General features: G+C 37.4%; 1 protein-coding gene across 5 annotated transcripts in view; it reads right to left on the bottom strand.

Annotated features, from left to right (window-relative positions):
* The window catches only part of FAM120B (family with sequence similarity 120 member B), a 97,667-nt gene that overhangs the window by 34,964 nt on the left and 38,581 nt on the right, over positions 1-24,122 (bottom strand). For 3 of the 5 annotated variants that reach the window (XR_011337006.1, XR_011337007.1, XR_011337008.1), the window contains exon 7: positions 22,432-22,638. Coding sequence is in view for 2 of the 5 variants with exons in the window: in XM_069852271.1 (XP_069708372.1) it covers positions 11,933-11,945; positions 12,815-12,872; positions 17,007-17,120; positions 18,363-18,471; positions 22,432-22,638 (501 nt within the window). In the remaining 3 variants the exon portion in view is untranslated. Of the gene's footprint in view, positions 1-9,791; positions 11,946-12,814; positions 12,873-17,006; positions 17,121-18,362; positions 18,472-22,431; positions 22,639-24,122 lie in introns of those variants that run through there. The other 2 variants (XM_069852271.1, XM_069852272.1) reach the window with 1 other exon arrangement.

Below are 24,122 nucleotides of genomic sequence, written 5' to 3'. Positions count from 1 at the left end.
GTGCTAACGGGACTTGTATGTATGTCCATCTCTTGCGTCAGCAGAACAGACACCCCCAGTGAAGCTAGTCTACACTCCTGGGGGACTGCCAAGCTGTTTTGGGGATGGTAAGCCCTTGCATCTCTGCTACTTGTGCCTTTCTTCGGAAAGTATGAATTTGCTCAGAGATCTGCAGTCTGGATAATGTTGTATACACCCCCCTATTTATCCATATAGTTTCTCCACTGGAACTTTACCCGGATACTATAAAGTTCTATAGTCCATCCACATAAGGATCTCCTGCCCTTCTTCAAGCTATAATCTCCCTGAGAGGTGAATATTGTCAGCCGTCTTTCAGCAAAGAATAGCACATGGAGTCAATTGCTCATGTTTTCAAGTGGCTTGTAGTTCTGCACACCTCTGTATGATGCCTCAGCATTACAGAGTTATTAGGGGCAATATTCCACACATTTAGCAGCCACCCACTACTGCAAGCAGTGCCCACAAGATCTAAGCTTCACAGAGACTTCCAGAGATGGCAGGCTGTGCTCCAGCAGATGACAATGGGTGGCACAAGACATTGGTATGTCTTGACCAGGGTCATAGAGCAAGTAAACGACAGGTCTAGGAATGTGCAGGGGAACTGATCAGGTTTCCTAACTTTGTCCCATATCCTACGGATTACACAGAATCCTCTTACAGCAGACCAAATCAGATACTCATCAAACACATGTTTAGTGAGAACTCCCTAATGAAGGATGTATGCCAATGACAGGACAATGACATGCAAACTGCAGATTTCTGCTTAAGTATCAATGCACCCCAATGTATCCCTTGTTGCTAACTTCAAGAGACAAGAACTGTAATTCTAGTAAAAACATTTAAGAACACTTTTAACCTGAAAAGACTGAGTAGCTGAACCATTTTTAATTCATTTCAAGAACAAGGTTGCCAGGCTGCTGAGAGGTGCCTATTTTATGCTTGAGCTGCTTTATGCCATCAATGACTTTTAGTCTACCTGCGAGGCAATCTGCAAGTCTGGGATTGTGCTGTCAGAAGCTCACTCCCTTCAGTGGCATTTGGGGTACACTTTTCCAGTTATAGAGGGTGTTTCTTTCCTTTCCTCCACCACACACAAGCAATGCTTGTGCATACTTAGTAGTTTGATGCAGTCCCACTGTCTCCATTACACCAAAGAAACTTGGTACTTTGGCAAATCTTCACCAAGGTTAAAGCAACACAGATCCTTTCCGATCAAAGCTCTTCTTACATGGAAGCTGAAGATAGTCAAATATACATAGAGTCAAAATGAAAAATTCAAAGCATGTGTTTTAATCGTGGCAATAACGCTGACTATTCATAAAAATACTGCAGGGTGAGCATGTACAGCCATTATCTACCAGTTTAGGACATTTGGAGTGACATTTAACAAATTAAGCCTTTCAGGATTCAGAAGGATTGGTCTGGTTTTGTATAATGTGCTTTTTATCAGAAAAAATATCTTCTGTATTTCTATTTGTGCTACGTATGTTCCAAAATACGAGTCAAGTAGGGTATTGAAATTACATATCCAAGAAGACAGGCATTGAGTGTGCCATTTCTCCCCTTGTATATATCTGTATGAGACAGGGTTTGGACAGAGATAATTTCTCAAGTAAAACTGGTAACCTAAAGCTGTAAACATTGTCTGGTTCTTCAGAAGATTCCCACCTCCAAGTACATCCATTGAAGAACCAACCTGATCAAGTTACTTGAGCACTCCCTTCCAGTGAGTTCCCTCAGTTATCTGGAGGAGTTTCAATAAGGGCTTGGACAGGTGGCTAACCTGAGCAAGAAACAGAAAGAGGGGAGATTGCTTCCATGTCTCTTTCAATTTCCAACTTCCAGATCCTCAAACACGAATCACATTGAAGTAAAGGTTATTTCTCTCTCCTGCTCACTGCTTTCATTCTGACTAACTGCAGCCACTATTCATAATGTAAGGCACCCACCCGCCAAGGGTTAATATTGCTGATGACAATAAACTGGGTGGTGACATGGACCCATCGGAAGGGAGAGCCATCTTTCTGGAAGAGTGGGATCTGGATCCCAGGCTGCATTGGCAGAGGCATTACTAGCAGAAATAGAAATATTATCATTCCACTCTACTCAGTGCTTGTCAGGCCACACCTGGAGTACTGTGCCCAGTTCTGCTCCCCATAATTCAAGAAGGATGCAGACAGACTGGAGAGGACCCAAAGGAGGACTACAAAGATGATCAAAAGGATGGGTAAACTGCCTTGTAAGGAAAGACTGAAGGATTTAGGTCTTTTCTCCCTGGAGAAGAGAAGGCTCAGAGGGGATCTTATCACAGTATTGCAGTATTTAAATGGCAGCTACAAAGAGGATGGAGGCTCTCTCTTCAGAGGGATCCACATTGAGAAGACCAGAGACAATGTATATAAATTGCACTGGGAGAGGTTTAATCTCAATATAAGAAATAATTTCTTTACAGTGAGAACAATCATTCACTGAACTGAGCTCTCCAGGGACATGATAGAGTCCTCATTACTGGAGGTTTTCATGATGTGATTTGACAAAGTGCTAGATAATCTCAACTAGGTTCCTTCTCCCATGAAAGGTTGGACCGGATGACCTCTGGTGATCTTTTGCAGCCTGGGCTGTTCTATGATTCTGTATCTCTCTGTATCTGTTTCACAAAAAGCTTTTGGAAATAGAGTCTGGGTTCACCTCAATGTAGAACAAGTCTTTCTGCTAAACGGAAGGTCCTGTATTCTCTCACAGCTCAGCTACCAGTTTCTACTCCTCCTTTGTGCTGACACTAGTTTTCATGCAGGCACAGTAGATGCATTGAATAACTGATCAAAACCTAGCACTTATTAAAAGTACCTTAAGCAGGTTAGTTTTTAGTCAAGCCAGCTCCCTGCTTTTGTAAAGAAGCTATGGGCAAAGGGAATCTGCAAACAGTAGTTTTCAATTTGCTATAAAGCATTCCACTGGAAATTGTCAGCACAGAGGACAGTAATATCAGTTGACTTCAACTTCTGTAGACATGTAACCAAAACGTGGTGTCCAAGAATTAAGTGGTATGCTCTGGGCAATGCGGAGCTTCTCTTGAATTATAATCATTGAAGCCACAAAGTACTAGCACAGACAGGACCTACAACAAATGTGCTGCCCTTACTAGTAAAATCTCATGACAGGGCAGAGAAATTAAACCAAGGCATTAAAAATCAGTTCATTTGGGGCTTCCTGAATGTTTGCCTTTGCGACTCGGAGAGCAGGGGTAACGAAATACAGAAGAATCCTTACTGACAGTAGGTCCTGGAGCCTATGAACGAACACTGAATATAGAGTACTTGCTTTGCCTAACGTCCCCACCAATATGAGGGCTTCAATGATATGTTAAAGCATCGCACATAGAGAGACCCCAGCAAAATTGGCTCTGAGGAAGCATAAACAGAGCAGTTCTAACGAGGCTCATGCAATGTTAGGAGCATATTTGCACAGGGACTGGCAGTGTTTTACAAGCAATTGCAGGTGCCTGATCTTAATGGTAGCAACCGCTTCTTTTTGTCTGTACTGTAGCCAAGACTTGTGAGCTGAGAGAGATTGAATGCTTTGCAATGAAGGTATATTGTAACATTTCTCTCCAGGTGGCACTTTGTTAACAACAATTAGATCCTGATTGATCTTTGAAGGGCTAATTCTTATGTGGTTTGCAAGGGTCCTACAAGGAGCAAGTGTTGAGTGGGGGCACTTTAAAAGTATTAGTGAGAAAAAAAAAGAAGAATAGTGCCATAAGAAATTTGCAATACAATGCCCAAGCCTCCTCTGCACCCCACAGTAATTTGTTCTTATTCCTGTTATTATCCCCTCGGGCACTAATGGTCACTTTATTAATTAGTTGAAAATTGCATTCTAGGTCAAATGGCAGCTTTTTTCCCCTCCCATTGTTGCAAATTGCTAGTGGTATGGCCCAGTAAATGGCAGTGTTACTGCAAAATGGGAAAGATCCTTTGCTTTTCAAGATAAAGCCCATGGACCAGCTGCACTTTCCATGACATTTCTAAGCAGAGCATTTCCCCAGGCCTGCTTTTAAGCAGTTAGAAATTAAACTGAACTCACTGTCATTGTTAAGATTTCTAATCATAGGCTGTTACTGTATTTGCTCTCACCCTCCTTACCCTCCCCATTCTTTTTTAATTCTAGCTGAGCCTTTTTTCCTAAGGTGCTTCTCTGCAGTGCCTAGCCTCCTTTTTCAGGAAAGTAGGCAGCGTGTTTAGGTGCCTTCGTTTCTGGTGCTCTAATGGAAATACTTTAGAGACATCTGCTTTAGCAGAGGAGGGCAGATGCTTAGCAACTTCTGAGAAATAAGGTCCTGTCTGTGGCATCTGAAGTTAGAGACTTGAAAATTACAAAACGCTCTTAAAAATATTTGCTGGCTACTGAATGTAGAAATAGAGCAAACCACAGTCTCAGAAAACAAAATGGGAAATTACAGATTTTGTGGAAGTTTTTTGTAAAGAAAACTCCTACTGAGGACAATAGATATTTAGCCTTTAAACCAGAGGATCAGCCCACCAGAAGTGCACATCAAAGCAGTCTATTTTCCATTAACTACTTTCTGCAGCCTACTGTGCTGGATGCAATCTGTCATGCGAGTTTGTAGTCCAGCAGTCAGAAAAGCTACCAGAAGTCAGAAAGCCTGGGCTAATTTCCCAGCACTGTAAACCTAATGCATCTAAAAGTGTGCAGTTTATCTGAAGTCAGTTGCATAAGCTATCTAAGAAAACACACAGCCCTTAATTTCTATTTTTTCAAGCAATTCTAGCCTCTTAATCTTCTTCTGTATAGTTACCTTTAAATTAATTTACCTTTTACTGGCCCAATTTCAAACCAACAGACTTCAGGGGAAAAAAAACCCACTTCCCTTTGGCTCTTGAGAGATTTAACTGAAGTCATAAAAAGAGTAAGGAAAATTTTTGTATGGGAGAAAAACGCTAGAGAGATGCTACTCTCACACATCTAGAAACACAATTGTTTTGAGGTTGAAACTATCCCCTCTTGAAGGACAGATCAGATCATATCCATTATTTTATCCTCCAGCAGGCTGGACACTCATCCTCTCAAAATCTAAATGCTGTGGGCTGCCACCAGCTGTAGCCCTTAGTGAGCATTACACGGGGCAGTGAACAATCCCCTGAATCACTGGACTGCTGGAGCACAAGCAACAGAAGAGGAGCCTTTTATGTCCCCCCTCGATTCTAATTTTTAAAACAACAAAGTATCAGCGTTGCTATGTTGGGCTATCAGGGAGGGGAATGTTGGATTAATTATGCAATAACACATTAGTGTGAAGAAATGTACAAGGGCAAATTTGGGATTTCTTTCCTGCTCCCAACAAGTGTTAGGACACACAAACTGGCTCCTATTAGCACTTAATATTTTTTCTTTGATGCTATTTTAACTTGCTTGGAGCAGAAGTTTCTTACAGCACTGTTTGTTGCCAAGAATTAATTTAGTAATCAAAGAAATAAAAGAATTCCTTGCTCAAAATAAAAGGAGGATGAATTTGCAGATCATTAATTACTTCTTTTGTTCAACCACTTCAGGAAATAATTCAAAATGTAACCTTTATGTAAAGCATAAACCACAATCACTGTCTAGACTTGCAGATGGGTCCCACACAGTTACATAATGAGCCCAGATATACAGAGAGTCAATAAAAAAATTATAACTGGATTAAGTGTATTGTAACCATGATGTTACAGTATACCCTGAGTTTCTGAATTGTTTTTAAAACCTAGGACTTTTGGTCAAGATGCACTACCCACCTTCTTAACGCTCTGTGCTGCTGTGCATGAGCCGTGTAGCTGCTCTCCCTCTTTTGTTTGGAAATTCCATGTAGCTAGTGGATTGTTTTGAACCTCTCCGATCTGCTTTTTTTGTGGAGTCTACCCTCTGCACAGGGAAGGTAGAGAAGAAATTAAATCAAGCCTACAAAATGAGGGCTATGTTATGTTAAAGAGAGAAGTATTGCAATTTGCCCAAAGATGGTTAAGAGTCTGAGTCAGCCTTATCACATATTTAAATACAGTGATGTTTCATATGCGTATGACTTAACAAGAGGTCCAGTTTTATCTCCAGCATGCCTCAAACACGGATAAACTTTACTCAAATTGAAAACCCTCCAGCAAAGTGTAGATTAGAAGGACTACGGAATCTGATAGGTAACAGGCAATTAAACCAGAGGGCAAAGATGATTATCAAAAGGTGGCACATTATACATTTACATCCTTTTAGATGCGCTGCATCATCATCACAAATGAAAATTAAAGTATTCTCAGCAAGTAAATACAGAGCCTGCTGGGCCTCTGCTCTTAACAAACAAACAAACCCTTGACTAAAATAAAGCTGGATCTGATAAAGCTAACTCCTGAATGATTATCTTGACTTAAATTTTCCAAATGCCACAAAAGACATACAAGTTTCTCATCACTTTTCTAAAAATTATGTCTTTCACTGAACAACGACTTCTTGAGCTACCTACAGCATACATAAAACCCACTTCTGACATCAGAACAGTTCTTATTGTACAATTTTGCTCTTTGTAATGAGTCCAAAGGCCAACTGCATACTCGGCTACCTAATTTTTGAGACAGGGGGCACCATTCTCTATTAAAAAGCTTTCAGTTATTAAGCATTTTCAGAGAGATTACATTCAAGATTGCTTTCTGTGCCTAGTATTTCTTGTGTCTTTTGGCATGAAAAAGATCAATACATTTGAAATATCATGGAAGCATAGAATAATAGAATAGTTTGGGTTGAAAGAGACCTTAAACATCATCTAGTTCCAACCTCTCTGTGATGGGCAGGGAATAGAATCATATAATAGTTTGTATTTTGTAACAAAATTCATGCCTGATTAAATATATGAACATTGAAAATATCCTTTTTATCTGTGACCACCATAATTAATAAGTTATCTAATGACTAAATGTGAGAGAATGAAAAGAACCAACACAAAGATAAAAGCCTAAAAATCTTAAATGTTTTATGCATACCTTGTATTCTATATCTCTTCCTTGCTTCCCTAAACTGTGTAGTTTTCAGGTTTGTGATTGTATCAGATTAGCAAATTGAGTTCTTCGGACTGGTCAGCAGTAGTTGCAAATACAATCAATGAAGATATAAGAGTCTTTTGGTCATGCTTATTGATGAAACACAATTTTGATATCACATATGAACACCTAGTGCAGAATGCAACAACGTGTGACTGAAATTCTGCAGTCAGAGCAGTTCTTTGGCCCCAATTAAATGTTTACCTCCCTATTTGTAGTATACAGAGACAAAGAAGACAGAACTTGTAATTACTACAGCTGAAGTCCTGCCTGCACTGATTTTAAGCTTGTTAGAGAGTTTGCAGTTGTGCACTACCGTAAGTCCTGCCTGTGAAATGAGGAACACTCAATACAAGATCAGGACCCATACTTTGTTTTGACTCCTCACCTGAACAAACAAATATTCAAGACTGTAGGGCTAGGTTTTTAAAGTACAACAAAGATGTATTTTCCCAGCTTAATCTAGTGGTAAGATTTATGTTGGTGAGTACTCAGACAGAATAACCTGCTAGCTGCTTCTTTGTCTTTTACAGACAAGTCTTCAACTCATGATGTGTTGGCTCAACTACAGAGCCCTAAGAGAACTAGGTACTTCAGGTAGAAAATGTGAAGACAATGTAGGTTAAAATTAACACCTAATGTCCCACCTAGTACTTCAAATGCAGTACAAGCCAGCAGCACTCTAGGCATATCAATTGCAAGGACACATTCTTTAACCACTTAGTTGCCACGTTCTGCACCAGCTTTATAATTGTGGTGCGTAACTTTGAAACACTGTGTACTCAACCATCTGATTATCAGCAAGAAAGGTCTGGATGTCAGCTGCAAGGTGTAGGAAAGCAATGAATACAAGGCCCTGACTGTACAGAGATACACAAAGACATTCCTGCTTGTAGCTCTTTACAGTTTTCCAAGCCATTTTCAGACACTAGTAGTCCCAGGGCACTATCTACTGTTTTCACAATGCCCAATCACTGTGGTAGTTACAGGCAAACCTTCTGACTACCTGTGCTGCCAGGGCCTTAAAGCCCACTGCTATGGAGCAACAAGGGTAAGCTGTTCCACAAGGTAAGGCAAGCCAGCAGTTGAGTGGAAATGAGTCACCTTCCCTGGAGGTGTTTAAAAAGAAGGGTGGATGAGGTGCTCAGGGACATGGTTTAGTGATTGATGGAAATGGTTGGACTTGATCCAGTGGGTCCTTTCCAATGCAATGATTCTATGATTCTATGGCATACCTGTGTGGCAAAAATAAGCTAAGATTTCTGCTTATTTATGGTCACCAAAAGATGCTCTCTAAGAAGGAGGCTCTGCATCAAAGAGGAATTTCCCATTAAACTTCCAAGGGAAGAGGCTATACTAGCCTGCCTCTGAGCTTAGCTGACAAGAGGGAGTCAATGTTTAAATGTGAATGTGTGAACTTTTGATCTTCTTCCCCAGCATTTAATTAAAGATCACCTTTCCAAAATAATACCATGTATTTGCCCAGACAGTATGGCACCAAAAGATTTGTAGAGCTTTAGCACTGTTCTTCCCCTCTGCCTCAGTGTAGCACTTACTAAGGTAGCAAAGGTATTAAAACTGCACTTCCCTGTTACATAAAACAGGCATGATCTATACGTTTTGATACATACATTCCCACAGTCATCATAAGATTAACTCAATGTTTCTGTAGCCCAGATTCAGATTCTCAGTGTGACAGTGTCACAAATGAGAGAGCTGGAGAAGAGAAGGCTCTTGGGGGACCTTATAGTGACCTTCCAGTACCTGAGGGGGCTACAAGAAAGCTGGGGAGGGACCTTTTACAAGGGTATGTAGTGATAGGATGAGGGGAAATTGCTTTAAAATTGGAAGGGGTAAGATTTAGATTAGACATTAGGAAGAAATTCTTCACAATGAGAGTGGTGAGGCACTGGCACAGGTTGCCCAGGGGAGCTGTGGCTGCCCCATCCCCGGCGGTGTTCAAGCCCAGGCTGGATGGGGCCTTGGGCAGCTTGATCGAGTGGGAGGTGTCCTTACCCATGGCAGGGGCGTTTGAACTAGATTGGTTCTAAGGTCTCTTCCAACCCAAATCATTCTATAATTCTATGAACAAAGTAAGGTAAGATGAAGGATATATAATAGGTAAAAAAAGGAAAGTTGATAAATGTCTTCCTGTCAGTCACTTTCTCTCACAATAACAATGTCACAATTTCTGTTGAATCATAGAATCATAGAATCACCAGGTTGGAAGAGACCCACCGGATCATCGAGTCCAACCATTCCCACCAATCTCTAAACCATGCCCCTCAGTACCTCATCCACCCGCACCTTAAACACCTCCAGGGAAGGCGAGTCAACCACCTCCCTGAGCAGACCGTTCCATTGCCTAATGACCCTTTCAGTGAAGAGCTTTTTCCTTACATCAAGCCTGAGTAACAGATGATTTTATTGATGTTAAAGAATGCTCTCTGAACCCTCTTTCAGAAGGGAAATAAATAAAGCTAATAAATAAATATATAATTTCAGTGAAAATTTGATAAAGGGAGCTACCCAGTGCAAAGATCAGAGAAGACAGTAAGCTATATAGCTAAAAAAGAAACAGAAATGCTTTTAATGACAAACATGAGTTCTGTTACTTTAAGTCTACATCTGTTTTTCCCCTGTCCTGTACCCATTCAAAGTAACCCTGTAGTCCACATGTTAATAAAACCATATTAAACTGGAATCTTTAAGGTCATGTTCTTGTATATGATTTCCTTCTACAGTCCATAAGCTTTATGGTACTCTGATCAATTTAAAAAGGAAAGCAGCACCTCTATGTTTCAACTTCATGCTTCTGCTTTCACTCTACGACTCCTGGTGTGAAGAAAAAGATCTTTTGGCTAGGAAATAATAATATGAAGCTTCTGCTTATGTTCTAACATTAGGAGGAAAGAAAATCTCACAGAAAAGCTAAAAATTCTTCAGTAGTCAGGGTCATTATTACCAACAATTCATAACATACCACAACCAGCATAGCCAAACTTCCACTCTAATTGTATTTAACTTTGTTTATTGAAGCCAACAGAAATATTTTCTCATATCAAAACCTGAAAGGGGAATTACCAAGAAATTCTGGCACAAAGTTGCATTCTTTTCAAATACATTGTTATACATTGTGAGTTTTCTGAAACAAGGGAGCTTTTCATAAAACTCAGACCATATTACTCCAAAAGTTTGTTGAGGGCTGAGGGAGCAAAAAGTGGTAGGACAACAGCAGTTAGTGACAAATCAATAGAAAAAGGAAGCAGGAATGCCTCTACCATGACAGGATCCCTGGAATGCAGATCTCCAGCGTCATGCAGAAATTGTGTTTGTTCAAACTATTGACAGAACTAGAAACCCTTTATTGCTGCAAATTTATTGTTTAGCTGGACTGTTGCTATATGCAGAGTATGGAAGAACATATTTATTGAATTACAAACATAAAAATACATGCAAGGAAATTAAAGCATTGAGTTACGTATGTCTTTCAACACTATTCACTTTGACATAGCATATACTAAATAGGAACTAACTTCCACTGACAGTTGACTCAAAGGAGTTACCTGCACAAGACCTAAGAAACAACATTATCTGAACAATAATGTACTAAAACCAATGGAGTTTAAATTGATAATCAGTGTATCAGAAAGATCAGTGTAAAGTTGTTCAATAGCTGAAGTACTTCTGAAAATAGTTTCAAAATGACAGCTAAATTTTCTCTTTGAAATATAAAAATAACACTTTTTCCTCATGCTAAACACTTCTAAAGACATTTAATTTCAAGTGTACTTATGTACTATTCTAAAAATACACCTATCTCCAAAGTATAAATAAAGTCTGTGTCATAAGTAATAGACCAGTGAAAATTAACACAGGAGATACCCGATTACCCTACCTCTAGTCTGTCCATTTATTTAGATCTCTTGTGACTACCTTATCAGCACAGAGTAAAATCATGATGCCACTAATATCTGCAGGTCTGTTTAGTTCCCCTGGATTCAAAATTTCCTCCAAAATTATTCAGGCCAAAGGCTCACACTGACACCTTTATGTCAAGGCTAAAGACAGATGCAAAAGATCTGACATAATCTTTAAATGTTTTGTAAATGACTTATTACAGATGAAGGAGAACTCCAGGTATTCCAGAAGAGCGCTATGTATTTGACTCAGCTCTGAAAGGCTCCCAAATAAGAGGACATTAAAGCTGTTGCAGTTTTGTACATAGAAACTAATTTTATAACTTTCAGGAATGTTTTAGCCACCTTTTTCTCAGTCTCTGAGACTCAGGAAAAATTGAAGCAAGCCACATGAAAGAAAAGCAAGATTTTTTGAACTGTGACATGGTTAAAAGTACCCATTCTTGTCTGAGACTGGACATTTTCAGCCTCATAGAGCATAAATGTTGAACAGAAAAGACTTCGCAACTTTGACATCAGAACCAGATTAATAAATTAAATTTTTGCACCCTTCTTCAACACCTAGAACAGGCCTTTAATTTTTAGACATAATTTTTTAATGATTATTTTTCATAACTGTGTCACCAAGATTTTTGTGAAGTGTTCCAAACAATACTATCTGGAACATAAGTGATGCAATAATTGTTTCACAACATTCCATAATTTACTTCTCTAAGCTACAAGTTAGAAAAAAAGGTATAGAAAATAAAATGGAACTGAAAACAAGGCATGATAAATTTCTGATTAGAGCATTTCCACCACCGGTTTTTAAATACTGATAAAGTTTTTATGATCTTCAACATACAGCCTTTCTTTAAAATGTATCTTGCCCTTTTATCCATTTTCATCCACTTCCAGAAATGAGTAGGGTCATCTGGGTGATCTAAAAGACAAACAGTTGTAAGAAGCCAAACAAGACACGTCAACATCAACACTGAAACAATTTTAGAAGCTATGGTCTGTTGCAGGGTAAGATTTTGTGATCTGTATTATGCAGGTGATTAAAGTATCATAATTATGTGCTCTGGGTTTAGTGATCTATGTAGTAATTATGCAGTTCAGCGCTTAAATTATGAACCTTACATTCCATGATTTCTCAGCAGTGAAGTGGTTCACTCAGAACAGGCAGCTGAGATAGATATAAAAAGTTGCTTAACTAGAAGTGCCAAAAGTGATATCAATTTCTGGCTTTTGTAATAAAGCACTGCATTTTACAGGAAGGTCATTTTCTTTCACTGGTAGATAGTATTTACATTGGTGATTTCATGTTTCAAACTTTACAACAGGTTTTAGTAACAATGGTATAACCCTTAAGATAAAGACAATCCACAATTAAGTCACAAACCACAATTCAGCATGGAAATGCCATATGATACATGGTGAGCAAACTCTTGCAATATACACAACTATCAGGAAAATACGCAAAACTTATAGTTAAAGTCCTAAAACTGATAGTCAGGAATATCTAACGCTATTGTAAAAACACTTTGGGCTTTCAAGTATCAAAGAAACCAAGCAATGCAGCTACTGTGCTTCAGCTGGTATCTTTAACAAGTTTTAATGATTCTGGTCTCATAGCAAGCTTAGATGTAACATAACAAGTGATTAACAAAGCCTCTGCTTTGAGGGATTTCCTCTGCAGTCACACGGTTCAGTTCCTCTGTAAAGTTCATAAAAAGAAGCTCTCATAGACAAAGGATAGTAACTATTCCCATCATCTCAGCTTGCTACATGTACACATATGTTCTTTACCGAGGAGGAAGGTGGAATCTTCTCCTCTGGTCTTGATGTCCCAGTCCATATTCTCTTCCTGGAGTGAGCAAGACAGGAATTATTTTTTTTAACATTAAAACAGGAAAACAAGATTTTATTCAGATAGCCTGAAAGAAAAATTACATTTATCCATATTTTCAAAAAAGAACATGTCCCTTGCCAGTTGGTGTACAATTATGATTAGTATTTTGAGATCTTGGAGGATAAAGTCCATGGTGGCATTGCTCTAATTAAAGCTCTAGCAACACTGCAACTTTTAAATCTAGTCCAATTAATGGGTTGGGATAGTGAATTGTACAGATCATACACTGCAGTTGATAGATCAGACTGTGTGAATTCAAGAATACACCCTTTAGAATGAGACATAAACTATATTAAAAAATATTTTCATACTGATTTAAGTGTGCCTGTGTACAATACTGCTTTAGGTATGGATTTCTATATGCAAAGTAGTACTTAAACACCAAAGTTCCACCAAGTGCCACATACATTACAGTTCTATCAAAATCCTATTAATCAGGAACATGTTAGAAAAGAGTATGCAACACCACTGTAGAAGCCTTGATTAAATACCTAGAAAATGCTAGTTTGCTCCAAACTCAGATTCCTCAGTATAGTTGTATTGTGTTCATCTACCTGGTTTACAGAGTGCTAAGATTGAAGTCAATGTACCCTTTTGGTGCAATTATATTCTATCAAGAAATGGGACACTGGAAAATTCCCTTCTGTCTTGGACAAAAGAGTTTATCTTGAGTGAGACATACCTTCAACAACTCTATTTTTCCATATCATTCCTTGACACTCATCTTTCCTTTCCCCTGGAAAACTGCTTTCAATAATCCTTAAAAGCTTTTCTCCGAGAATTATTTTAAAAGAAAAATAAATAGTTTTTGAAAAAGTGATATTTTCTAAGATGAATTCTTTTAAAAAAATACAAAACAAACTGAAAATCTCCCTTCTTCTCCAATAGAGAGATGGAAGAAAAGTAAGGCAAAGGTGGATAGAAACAAAGAAAGTAGAACTATTTTTTTGGAGAGAACAGAATTTTCTTAGGCAGAAAACACTTGACCCCTAAATCCAATAACTTCTAAATGCAAGTATGAAATTGTCAAAACACTTCATTATTTTCCTATCTCACTGTTTATGATTCTGGTGGTAGCTGAAATTATCATGCAATACTTCTAGCTCTCTTGACAGGTCTTACTCATTATGTCCTCATCCCTCCCTCGGGTCCATCACACAGAGAGTTCTGGCACCTACCTTACCACGGGCATATAATTCTATATCCAATAACGTCCACTATTTCTAATATATTAGGGTAACCTTGATTTCGGCCATTCATATAGCAGTTACAACCAGTCCCATAGACACGCTCCCCTAAGTCCTTCCCTTATCTTCATTCAACTCACTTTTCAGGCAGGTTGTCAAATGCTAGTATGAGAACCATTGTCTAAATCACTGAAATTTTAAAATATATCTATAGAAGTATATAAGCTGATGCATAGATAAGGTTCACTTACTTCTTATTTTCCTTTTTTGCTATCTTTTGTACATTGATTTAGATCTAGGTGGTGATTTGAATGCTATGACAAACAATCTCAGTGTTTATCAGCTGGACTGCTGAAGACAGTGACAAAGAAACATGATACTCAATAGCGATTTCCAGCCTTCTTGGGGTGTAGTTTATTTTTAGCTATTTGTAATATGAGGAAACAATGTGATTCAAACCAATGTATTAGTGGTCTTAACTGCTAATTAGTGAAGTTCTGTCCACCAATAGGCTATATGGCATGCGGTGTGGTGTTTCAGCCACAAAACTAGAATCTGGAAAGGGACAGACACCTATGCTACTACAAGCAAGACTTTTACACTCAAAGCACACAGATTATGAAGTGTTGCAAGGCAAAGTTTTATATCTCAATAACAGAAGCCTAACCTTAGCTTTAAATTAGATACCTACAATCTGTTAAACAAGCATCAGAATGGACAAACATTTAGAATGAGATACACAAAAGTCAATAAGCTAAACAGATGTCTTTCAAATTAACAAACAAGAAACGCTATGGGAAAAATCTACCTTCCTGTGAGGCTTAGATGTCCTGCTCTGAGTTACTTGGATGCACTTTCTATTTCTTTCATGATCATAGAGGTCTTTTCCAGTTTCAATGATTCTATGATTCTATGTTTTGTGACACACAGCCAAGAAATTTATGAGGAGCACTTAAAATAAATGAATGAAATAACAACCCTCCCCCAAAGCTTTTCTTTCAAAATACAGCTAAAAAATGAGATTTTAATTACAACAGATCAGTGGCTAGAATTCACCATAAAAAAAAGGGATGCCTAAGTTCAACTCTTGCTCTGCCTGAGGGGATTCAAACCCTCATCTCTGAGAAATACCAGTGCTTCTTAGTTTTAGCTTTCAGGGTGGAGGCACTCTTTCCTCCACTGTTAAAGCTGAGCCATTGTCATGGAATTCTTAAACAACTGGTAGGAGAGAGCAAAGGCTGCCTAATCAGCAGGTACACTCCAGACACAGAAGATATGGCTCCTGTGGTTACTGTTCCATTACTTTTTTAAATGCATTTAATGTGTTGCATAACATATAATGCCTAATATATTGCATATATATAATATGCAATAGCAGGAACCACAACAATATACCATGGGAAGGTATATGAAGCATGGGATAGACAGACACTAGTAATATTACCAGGAAGTTTTATTGTGTAAGCTATCATGGAACACAAAATTGCTACTTTTTAGATTTTTTTCTTCTCTCTCTTTGGTGAGACCCAAACACATAGCAGAGACAACAACTACATAGAGAAGCCACCCAAACAACTGTCTTAACATCAGCAAACTTATGAATAGGAAACTGCCAAAATGAGACATCTTGGCAGATCAGCTTAAAAGCAAATCTAAATGTTGTGGGGCTCTTTGGAGGACAGATATATTTTTCAAATAAATCTATTTTATTTATAACCAAGGCAATTTAACTGCACTTACAGGATGATGTTTTAAGAGCATCTGGAGATTGATAAATATGGCTGGTGTAGAAGAAATCAAGACATTTTACTAATGCTACTGAAACACATAACTCAGTTCAGCATGGTTACTGTGGAACATTGTGGAAAACACGTAGTCACAAGATCTCTGGAGCTGGTCGGAGATGACCTGACCCCTGGAAAGCAGGCTTCTTGAGACAGTCACAGTAACAATGACCAGTTTTGGTCCAGCTCACAGTCAGCATACACTATATTTTAGCTTTACATTTTACATACACGATCAAACAATCTTATCTGTGAATCAAATTACACTCAAGCATACAACACTGCCAGCTGAAACACATCAAAGAGTTTACTGTATTTATTTATTATTTATCATTGCTAATGACACAATCAATCTTCTTTGAAAACTTCCTCTGGAAACACAGTAGAAATTTGGGATCTGCAGACTTAATAAAATAATTGATCTTTCTTAGACACTTCCTTTTGCTTTTTTTTTTTTTTAAACTATGTCTACATGCTTTAACTGATAATATTGAGGAAGGAAACCTTAATTATGTAAACCCAACAGTGTTATCCACAGTGATGCTTCATTGAAATGTCTGTTCAAGAAGTGAGATCTGCAAATAACTTAAGATTAATGCCAAGACAAGATAGAACTTGCATTTGTTTTACTTAGGCAATGATGGGGAAGCTGAGACTCTGCTCTAGAAAGCCTCTTAAGAATGTGTTTAACTTTATTCATATGTTTAAGTGTTTTGCTGAGGTATGAATGAAGATCTACACCTAAAGACTTCAGACAGACATCTCTGTGCAGCTGTGCCAATCTGTTTTAGAACTATTACTATTTTAAACACCGTAATTTAAACACAGTATTTTAAACTCAGTTCAGCTGAGGCCAAGCATAGAAAGTTTAAATACCACAAGAAAGCTTTTTTTCCAGAACAGTGAGTAAAAGATATCTCGAGATTATGGTGCTACATTCTACTTCACCTTGCAGAGATTGTTTTTGCTAATAGTAGTACACATCTATAACCGATACAAGTTTTGTCACTGACTGCAGTAGCCACAGGGTAACCACATTACTTACAAATGCAAACAGAATATACACAGAGCTGTTACACTGTTGATTACAAATACATACAAATGCACACATTTCTAACCTTGTGATTGAGGATTTCTCCTTAGGAACCCCCTCATCTGGCTATGATATGGAGGAACAAAAGAATTTCTGTGTGTCTGCTGGAACCTGGGATTAAATTCTCTTCGCTGTGTTCCTGAAAAACAGTATTTACTAAGCAATTCTGACCATATATAACATTAAATGAAGAAAATGAGAGACAGCATATACTTTTCCAGGAAACAACATTCCTTAGTTTTATGCCAAATTCCTTAGGCAGGATTATGATTTTTACAAACTAAAGTCAACCTAATAAGCATGGTTCTTGTCCTCATTTTCAGCTATGCACATCATAATTACAAGCTGTTAATGAGAATACTTCGAAATCAGATCAAGGTTTTTTTTTGCCACAGATTTGGAGACTGCAGTCATTGCAACGAACAGAAACCTCTGTCCAAATTGGAATCACAAATCACAATTATAATGGTTAAGTACACTTCTCTGGCAAAAGCAATTGCTACCAAAGTCTGGTATCAAAAAACACTAATAGATAGCCTTAGTTTTGAATGTTCAGCATCAGTATGGTGTAGTACCACCATTAGAAGTATTGCCGTCACATAAAGCAAAGCACCAAACTAGCAGAAAACCATTCCACCTGTTGTAATTTGCACACGGAATTTCTGAAGGGCTAATTTTTATCCTCACAGACATTATAACTAATCAAGTATTAAGCAAGTTGTAAACATGATACCAGCATAAACACTGAGATTCAGTGTGAATTATTCAGAGGAGTCAGAATCCTCAACTTTCAGGTTGATCTCCGAACGATGCTGAAAAACATTTAGATGTCTTTTTCCCCTGGAAGTGAGGTGTATCATGGGGGTAAAACAAATGTCTTTATCAGACCAAACCATAAAACTGGGGAAGAAAACCAGCAAAGCCTTAGGCAAAAAACCACTGTTCTCTATGTTGCCCTAAAGTTTTCTTATATTTTGAACTACATCACTCAGTATGATCATGAGTATTCTCTCTTTGATGACTCACTCAGACCTTTTATTATCAATGTTAGAATAGCTTCCCTGAGGGAAAGGAAATAATTTTAATCACTGAGTAAACAGCAATGATACTTCTATCAGTGAATGATATTTTATTTATTGCATATACACCACTAACTATGCAGCTAGAAGAAAATATTATTTTATCCAAACTTGAGTAAACAAATTCACATGAATTCCTAAACCCAGGAAATATTTTCTTAGATCTCTCCTTTCATTTCTCGGAGAAGGACCTTACAATTTACTTAGCTTGACAGGCTACCTATGTAATTGCTGCTGCTGTTGAAGGATAATTAAGCACATCAATATATTGACTTTATTGAGAAAATTAATACAATGCCAACCTGTGATAAATCCATTCCCTCTTGGTCTGGTCTGTATAGTTCTTTTCTTTGCCATGCAAGCCTTACAAATGAAAGACTTCAGATTCTGGAAGGGTGTATACAAAGACTCCTGCAGACAACAGGGTTAAAAATCAATGACTGTTTTGCTTTTCTCTCTTCAGGTGTACCACAAATCAATGGCATATGCAGCAACTGAAAGACTTCTCTTAAGAAAAACTCACGCATATATGAAGGTGGTAGATGTGTTCACATTTTTGTTATAAAACAGTTCAAACATTACATGTTAAAAGCGAACCCTTGGAAGGATGAGTAGGAGTGCAGAAGGAACATTTCCCCCTTTCTCGGTTAAGTTTGTTTTTCTTCTCTGCTCACATCTGTAAATCACTTGCTTTCCTATTCTATCACCTTGCATCTGTAGATATATTTAACTAGACTTCTGTCAGCAATATCTCAGGCAGACACACTTAAAGCCTCCAGAAAATAACATATAAACTCAAGAAAAACATACCAGAGAAAACCAAAGTATCTTAATCTCATACATTAGAAACAAACAAAGCAACCCAATAGTAATACATCAGGCCCAAAATCCTGACTGATAAAATACAACCAAGTCAAAAGAGAAATGGGAGAATTAATTAAAAATATTTACCTTGTGGTGTGATGAAAAGTTCTAATGTCAAAAGGACAAACTGAAGCTATTTAAAGAGGCAATACTAAGAGAACTGATGTATCCTTATCTTTCGTTTATTTCAGTGAGTTTTGAAGGGCACTTCTTAGTGTCAGAACTTAGGATCTTTTTCTTTTTTATTGATTTGTACCAGGCACGTGGGCAATAGTACATGTTGAAAAGAATTATGAAAAGACAGAATTCTTGACTAATAGCATAATTTGTGGACTGATTTTTACAGGACGACAATTCCTTCTTGTGACCACTAAGGTGGAGGTGGAGCAGGAAGGAGAAGAGAGGATTATAGGGCAAGGTAAAATTCCAATGCAAGACTGTAGCAGCTAGAGAGGTTTCTTAAATTAGCAGTAGAAGCTGAATCCCTGAACCCTCTTGCAACCTTTCCTAGCACATTTTTTTGAGTTAACAAACCTCTCTATAGAGCCTTAAGCAAAACCCACAGATATTTTTTTCCATACAAACTGAGTACAATCAGTCAAGAACACCCACTAACAGGAAAAAACTTTCACTGTATTCTTGGAGGAGTAAATTCAGAATATGTTGATGAAGGCTTGATGAAAGGCATGATCAAAAAAGGACAAAACATCACTTATGCTGACCCCATTAGGTAATTTGGTTTTAACTTAAAAAAATTGATCATGAACATACTCATTAGTGAGAAGTACAATAAAAAGGCTAATAAAGTGATAATATCATTGCCTCACTGCTTTATGAGATTAGTATATCCAATTTTCTGTGTGGATAAACAAACTAATATGATTACTGTTATGAAAACCAGAGAACTAGCATAATAGAAGCTTAGCATATTTTTTAAAAAAGCAAGATGGCCCTATTTTTGATTCTTATCAGTTTTCCATTTTTTATCTTTAACAGCTGCCAGCGCTACAAAGAAATGACTTACACAAACCCTTGCCCACAAATCCAACAACTACATTTAATTTATACATTTTCTTCTTTTGGTAGAAGAATCAAACCCTAAAATATTCAAGATTTCTGGTATACATGTAAATATTTAAGCAAGATAGTATTTCTACTGCAATTTTCATAAAGCCTATAACTGTATTTAAGCCTCTCATCATCAAAACGCCATTGATTCTGAGATCTGAATTCCCTGAAGAAATGTAACTGTCCAGATCATAAAGAAGGGACCTTAGGACTTAGGAGACAAGCACTGAACACCAAAACGACTAATTTTTTCCTATTATTTATCTTTTGTATAACAAAATATCCCATGTAGAATAACTTTTTTTTCTGAACACAATGTTGTAGCTTTCATCAGATTAAATTTATGGTGCTCAAAGGTAGATTGTTAACAAACAAGTGCTGAAAGATCTTGGCTTCCAGAAGTACATTAAGGTCTGCCAGGAACTAAGTACTACTTGTGTTTATTGAACTACTAATAATTGAATTAGAAGTGTCAATTAGAAGTTGAACTTCTAATAATAAATTTATATAAAAATAAAATAATAACAATAACAAGAACAATTACATATGCTCATTGCCTTTCCCAGTGTCCCCAGGTAAACTGGCATCTCTTGGCAATTCTCCCCAAAACAGATTTTTGCCTCAAACTGATAAGCTGAAAAGCTATTTTATTAGTCTGACGGCTACATCTGCCATGTACGTACCATAAAATTTTACCTAGAAAAGATATTTAAACTACTCTAAAAATTCATAGAGTCAGACTATTTTCCCCCGCAACAGGACAGTTTATCTAGTGTTTGTTTAAACCAGAGTATCAGGCTTCTAAAAACCCTAACCTAGATATTTTAGTTAATCAAGCAAATTTCCAGCTCTGTGCTAGAGACCTAAATATCTTTGTTCAACCTCCCTCTAAGGCCTGTTAAAATATGATTTTAAACTGACTGCACTGGGATTTTCAAATGTTTGTTAAAACATACCAGCCAACACATTTACAAATACGTCTCAGGCAATAGAAACGTTATTCAGATTTAGACATACGTTGTATAAGTTATTCCCTAACCTGAATTTTACCCAAATGGAAAAGAAATATCAGTTTCACATAAATTTGTATAGTTCTACATTTTTTCCATTTATTCTTTAGACCCTTTATTGTTCTGCAAAAGTCCTACATGAAAAAACTGGATGAACCACTGACATAATCCAAAATCTACTGAAATCAACAGACCCGCTAATGGGAACCACAGGAGGCAATAGTCCTAATCATATGATTGGTTTCATATGGAAAGGATTATCATTCTCCACCACACTGAAAACACATACATTTCGCCCACTCACACGCACTCCACTCTTCACTCCAGATCAGAATGGTATGTAATTGGACACAAAATTAGAAAAGAAAACTAATTATACAACAACTGATACTGCATGCGTGAGATTAAAATTGTTCAATACTTTTTTCTTTGTAATCACTTTTACTTATTTTAACCTCAAGTGATATATGTAACAGCAAAAAACATTTCTATGGTAAAATTTTCAAAATCAATTAAACGATACAGGATTTTCACTTCCATGTTGAAAAGAGACAGATTAATTGAAGGTCTTAAGAGCTGTCTACACAGATGAGTACTGACCTCTGCAAGCATCTCTCCACATATTCTGTGCTGGTAGGGCACAAGCAGGTGGTTTGAGGCTTCACTGGTACATTAATACAGCTTTGTACCCAGTCTACCTGATGCTACTGCTAAGCCTGGACATGATGCCACCACATATGACCCAGACCCAGCAAGACTTTGCTGATATCTCCCTGTCCATGCCTGGGTAGACATGTATAAACAGTACTGGTTTTTTTAGCAATTTAGCATTGAAACTGCAAAAAAACCCAACCCAGTTTTTAAAAAGTAGGACCAAGACCGGAGTACTTAAAGTTACAGGAAGGTACTTAGTAATATTCTAAAAAAATATCTCTCTTTCTCTCTCTATATATATATACACACATGTATATATACTTTCCTCTGATTCCTAATTCCTGTTTGAATTTACCAAACTTTCATCTCAAACTTCAGGTTCCCTAATAGCTTTAAAAATATCACTCTTAAGCATTTTAAAATATTATACTCAGCATGCTTCTTAAAGACATCGTTAGTATTTTGCCTAAAATCTCACATGAAAAAGATCTCATTAATATCTTCATACGAGAAAACCATTACAGGCATTTTCATTTTTTGAAACTGACAACCATTTTGACACTTCTTTATATTATTTACTGAAGCAAACCTGAAGGTAAAGTTATAGCTTCCTTCATAGGCTTGGTCTTTCTACCTTAGTATTTTTTCAGTGGAGAGGATGAAAAAGGAATAAGGAAAGGGAAACAGTGGAGACATGAATATTAAAAAAACCTCAACAAACAAAAACAGCTACATTTTTCAAAGAATATAGAACTAAGAGGATGAGATTACTCACATTGCCTTCCAAAAGCTCTTCCGAAGAGCAACCTCGGTGTGACTGTTGGTATTTTTCTTGAAAAAGTTTTCCATCAAACATTTCCCAAGGCATCAAATCATCCATTCTGAATGGCAAGCCACAAGCACTGTTGGCCATGAGCAAAGTAGTAAGGCCACGAACAAACACAGCGCCAAGATGAACAGCTCTGGAGTCCACTTGTGCAAGCTGTTAACATATAAAAAAAAGTAAACCTCAAAAATCAGAGAATATAATCACCTTGCCATCATATATAACCATGTGAACAGCAAAGCAAATGATAAACAGTCCCAAAGCTGTAACAATGATGGCCCTCTACGGTACAATAAAATTCATCAAAGGATTCTGTATTGAGTTTTATTCAATAGTGAAATAAGTGAAATCTGTTTAAACAAATACAGCATCTCACTCAATTTTTTAAAGACAGGTACATTCCAAATGAAAATGGAAGGACAAAATAAATGTCTATCTTCAATTTATTTCTCAAACATTAGCAGTTTCCCGGAAAAAAATATTAGTGGAATGCAAAACATGAACTGGGAGTATAAAATGATGTGTACAGCGAACCATTGACCTTCCATAGTTTGATCAACAAGGAAATGTTACAGCACTCAGAGATCGTTTAAATTATAAGATTTGACAGAACAAAGTTTACTGTGTCCAGGCTTTTTCTTTTAAATGCTCCTCTGTCTGTAGTCTGAAAGTCAAATTATTTCACTTTAACATGGATGTCTCCAGAAGAAATACTGGAACGGTATGACAATATCCAGAAAATGCAAAATAAGAAACTCAACAAGACAATTAAGACTTGTGGCCAAAATAAACTTGATGAGTTAATTTAACATCCTGCTGTGGAAAAGCATAGCAAACTATAAAAGCCTTGAAGCCAGTATGAGGGAAACTGTGATTTGAAGTATTGTGTACAAAGCTCCTCAGTGGGGAATGCCTCTTCCACTCTCTGCACTGAAGTAGTCTGTCAGGGCTAGGAGAGATTCACAACAGCGCAGCCATCAATACTGTAATCTGTGGCAGCTGTTGTACCCTTATAGTACAGTTTCCCTTATGGTTTAAGTATACCAGGAATAGAATATCATCCAAAATAGTCCAGAACAGAAAGAACGAAAATCTGGCTCAAATTTGTCTTAGCCCTAGCTCCTGGAGAGCTGTGATTTTTTTTTATTTGCAATGCAATGGAAAGGGTTGCCCCATTATCAATAACATGTTACATCTTGAAAGAACCCCAAAAGGCATAAATGTATGAGCATACACCATCAGTGCCCTATTTAAAAAAATGGCAAGTAATAGCAAACAACATGAGATGTTGCACTAGTGGATCAGAACTTTTTATCTCCTAAGGTCCCAACCCCTCACACCCCCCAAAAAAAAAAAAAAACAACCAAAAAAACCCAACAGGAAACCTTTCCCAGCAACATAGGGCTACAAGGCATCTTCCAAAAGAGACAAACACAATATATCCCCTAGAGAATATAGTTAGAACCTAGTCAAGGCCTGGATTTTCTGTATTATTACAAAATGAGCTGAAATCTGTTGTATAATTTGACTATATGAAATTGTTTTTTTGTGGCAGAGTTCCCCCCAACCACAGGCAAGGGACAGCAGGGTTTTGTTAAATTGGCTTGAAGACACAAGGTGTACCTCCAGTGGTTTTTTTC

This window comes from Phaenicophaeus curvirostris, chromosome 2 (assembly GCF_032191515.1).
Source record: "Phaenicophaeus curvirostris isolate KB17595 chromosome 2, BPBGC_Pcur_1.0, whole genome shotgun sequence".
Lineage (NCBI taxonomy): Eukaryota > Metazoa > Chordata > Aves > Cuculiformes > Cuculidae > Phaenicophaeus > Phaenicophaeus curvirostris.
This window is presented reverse-complemented; position numbering and strand designations above follow the sequence as displayed.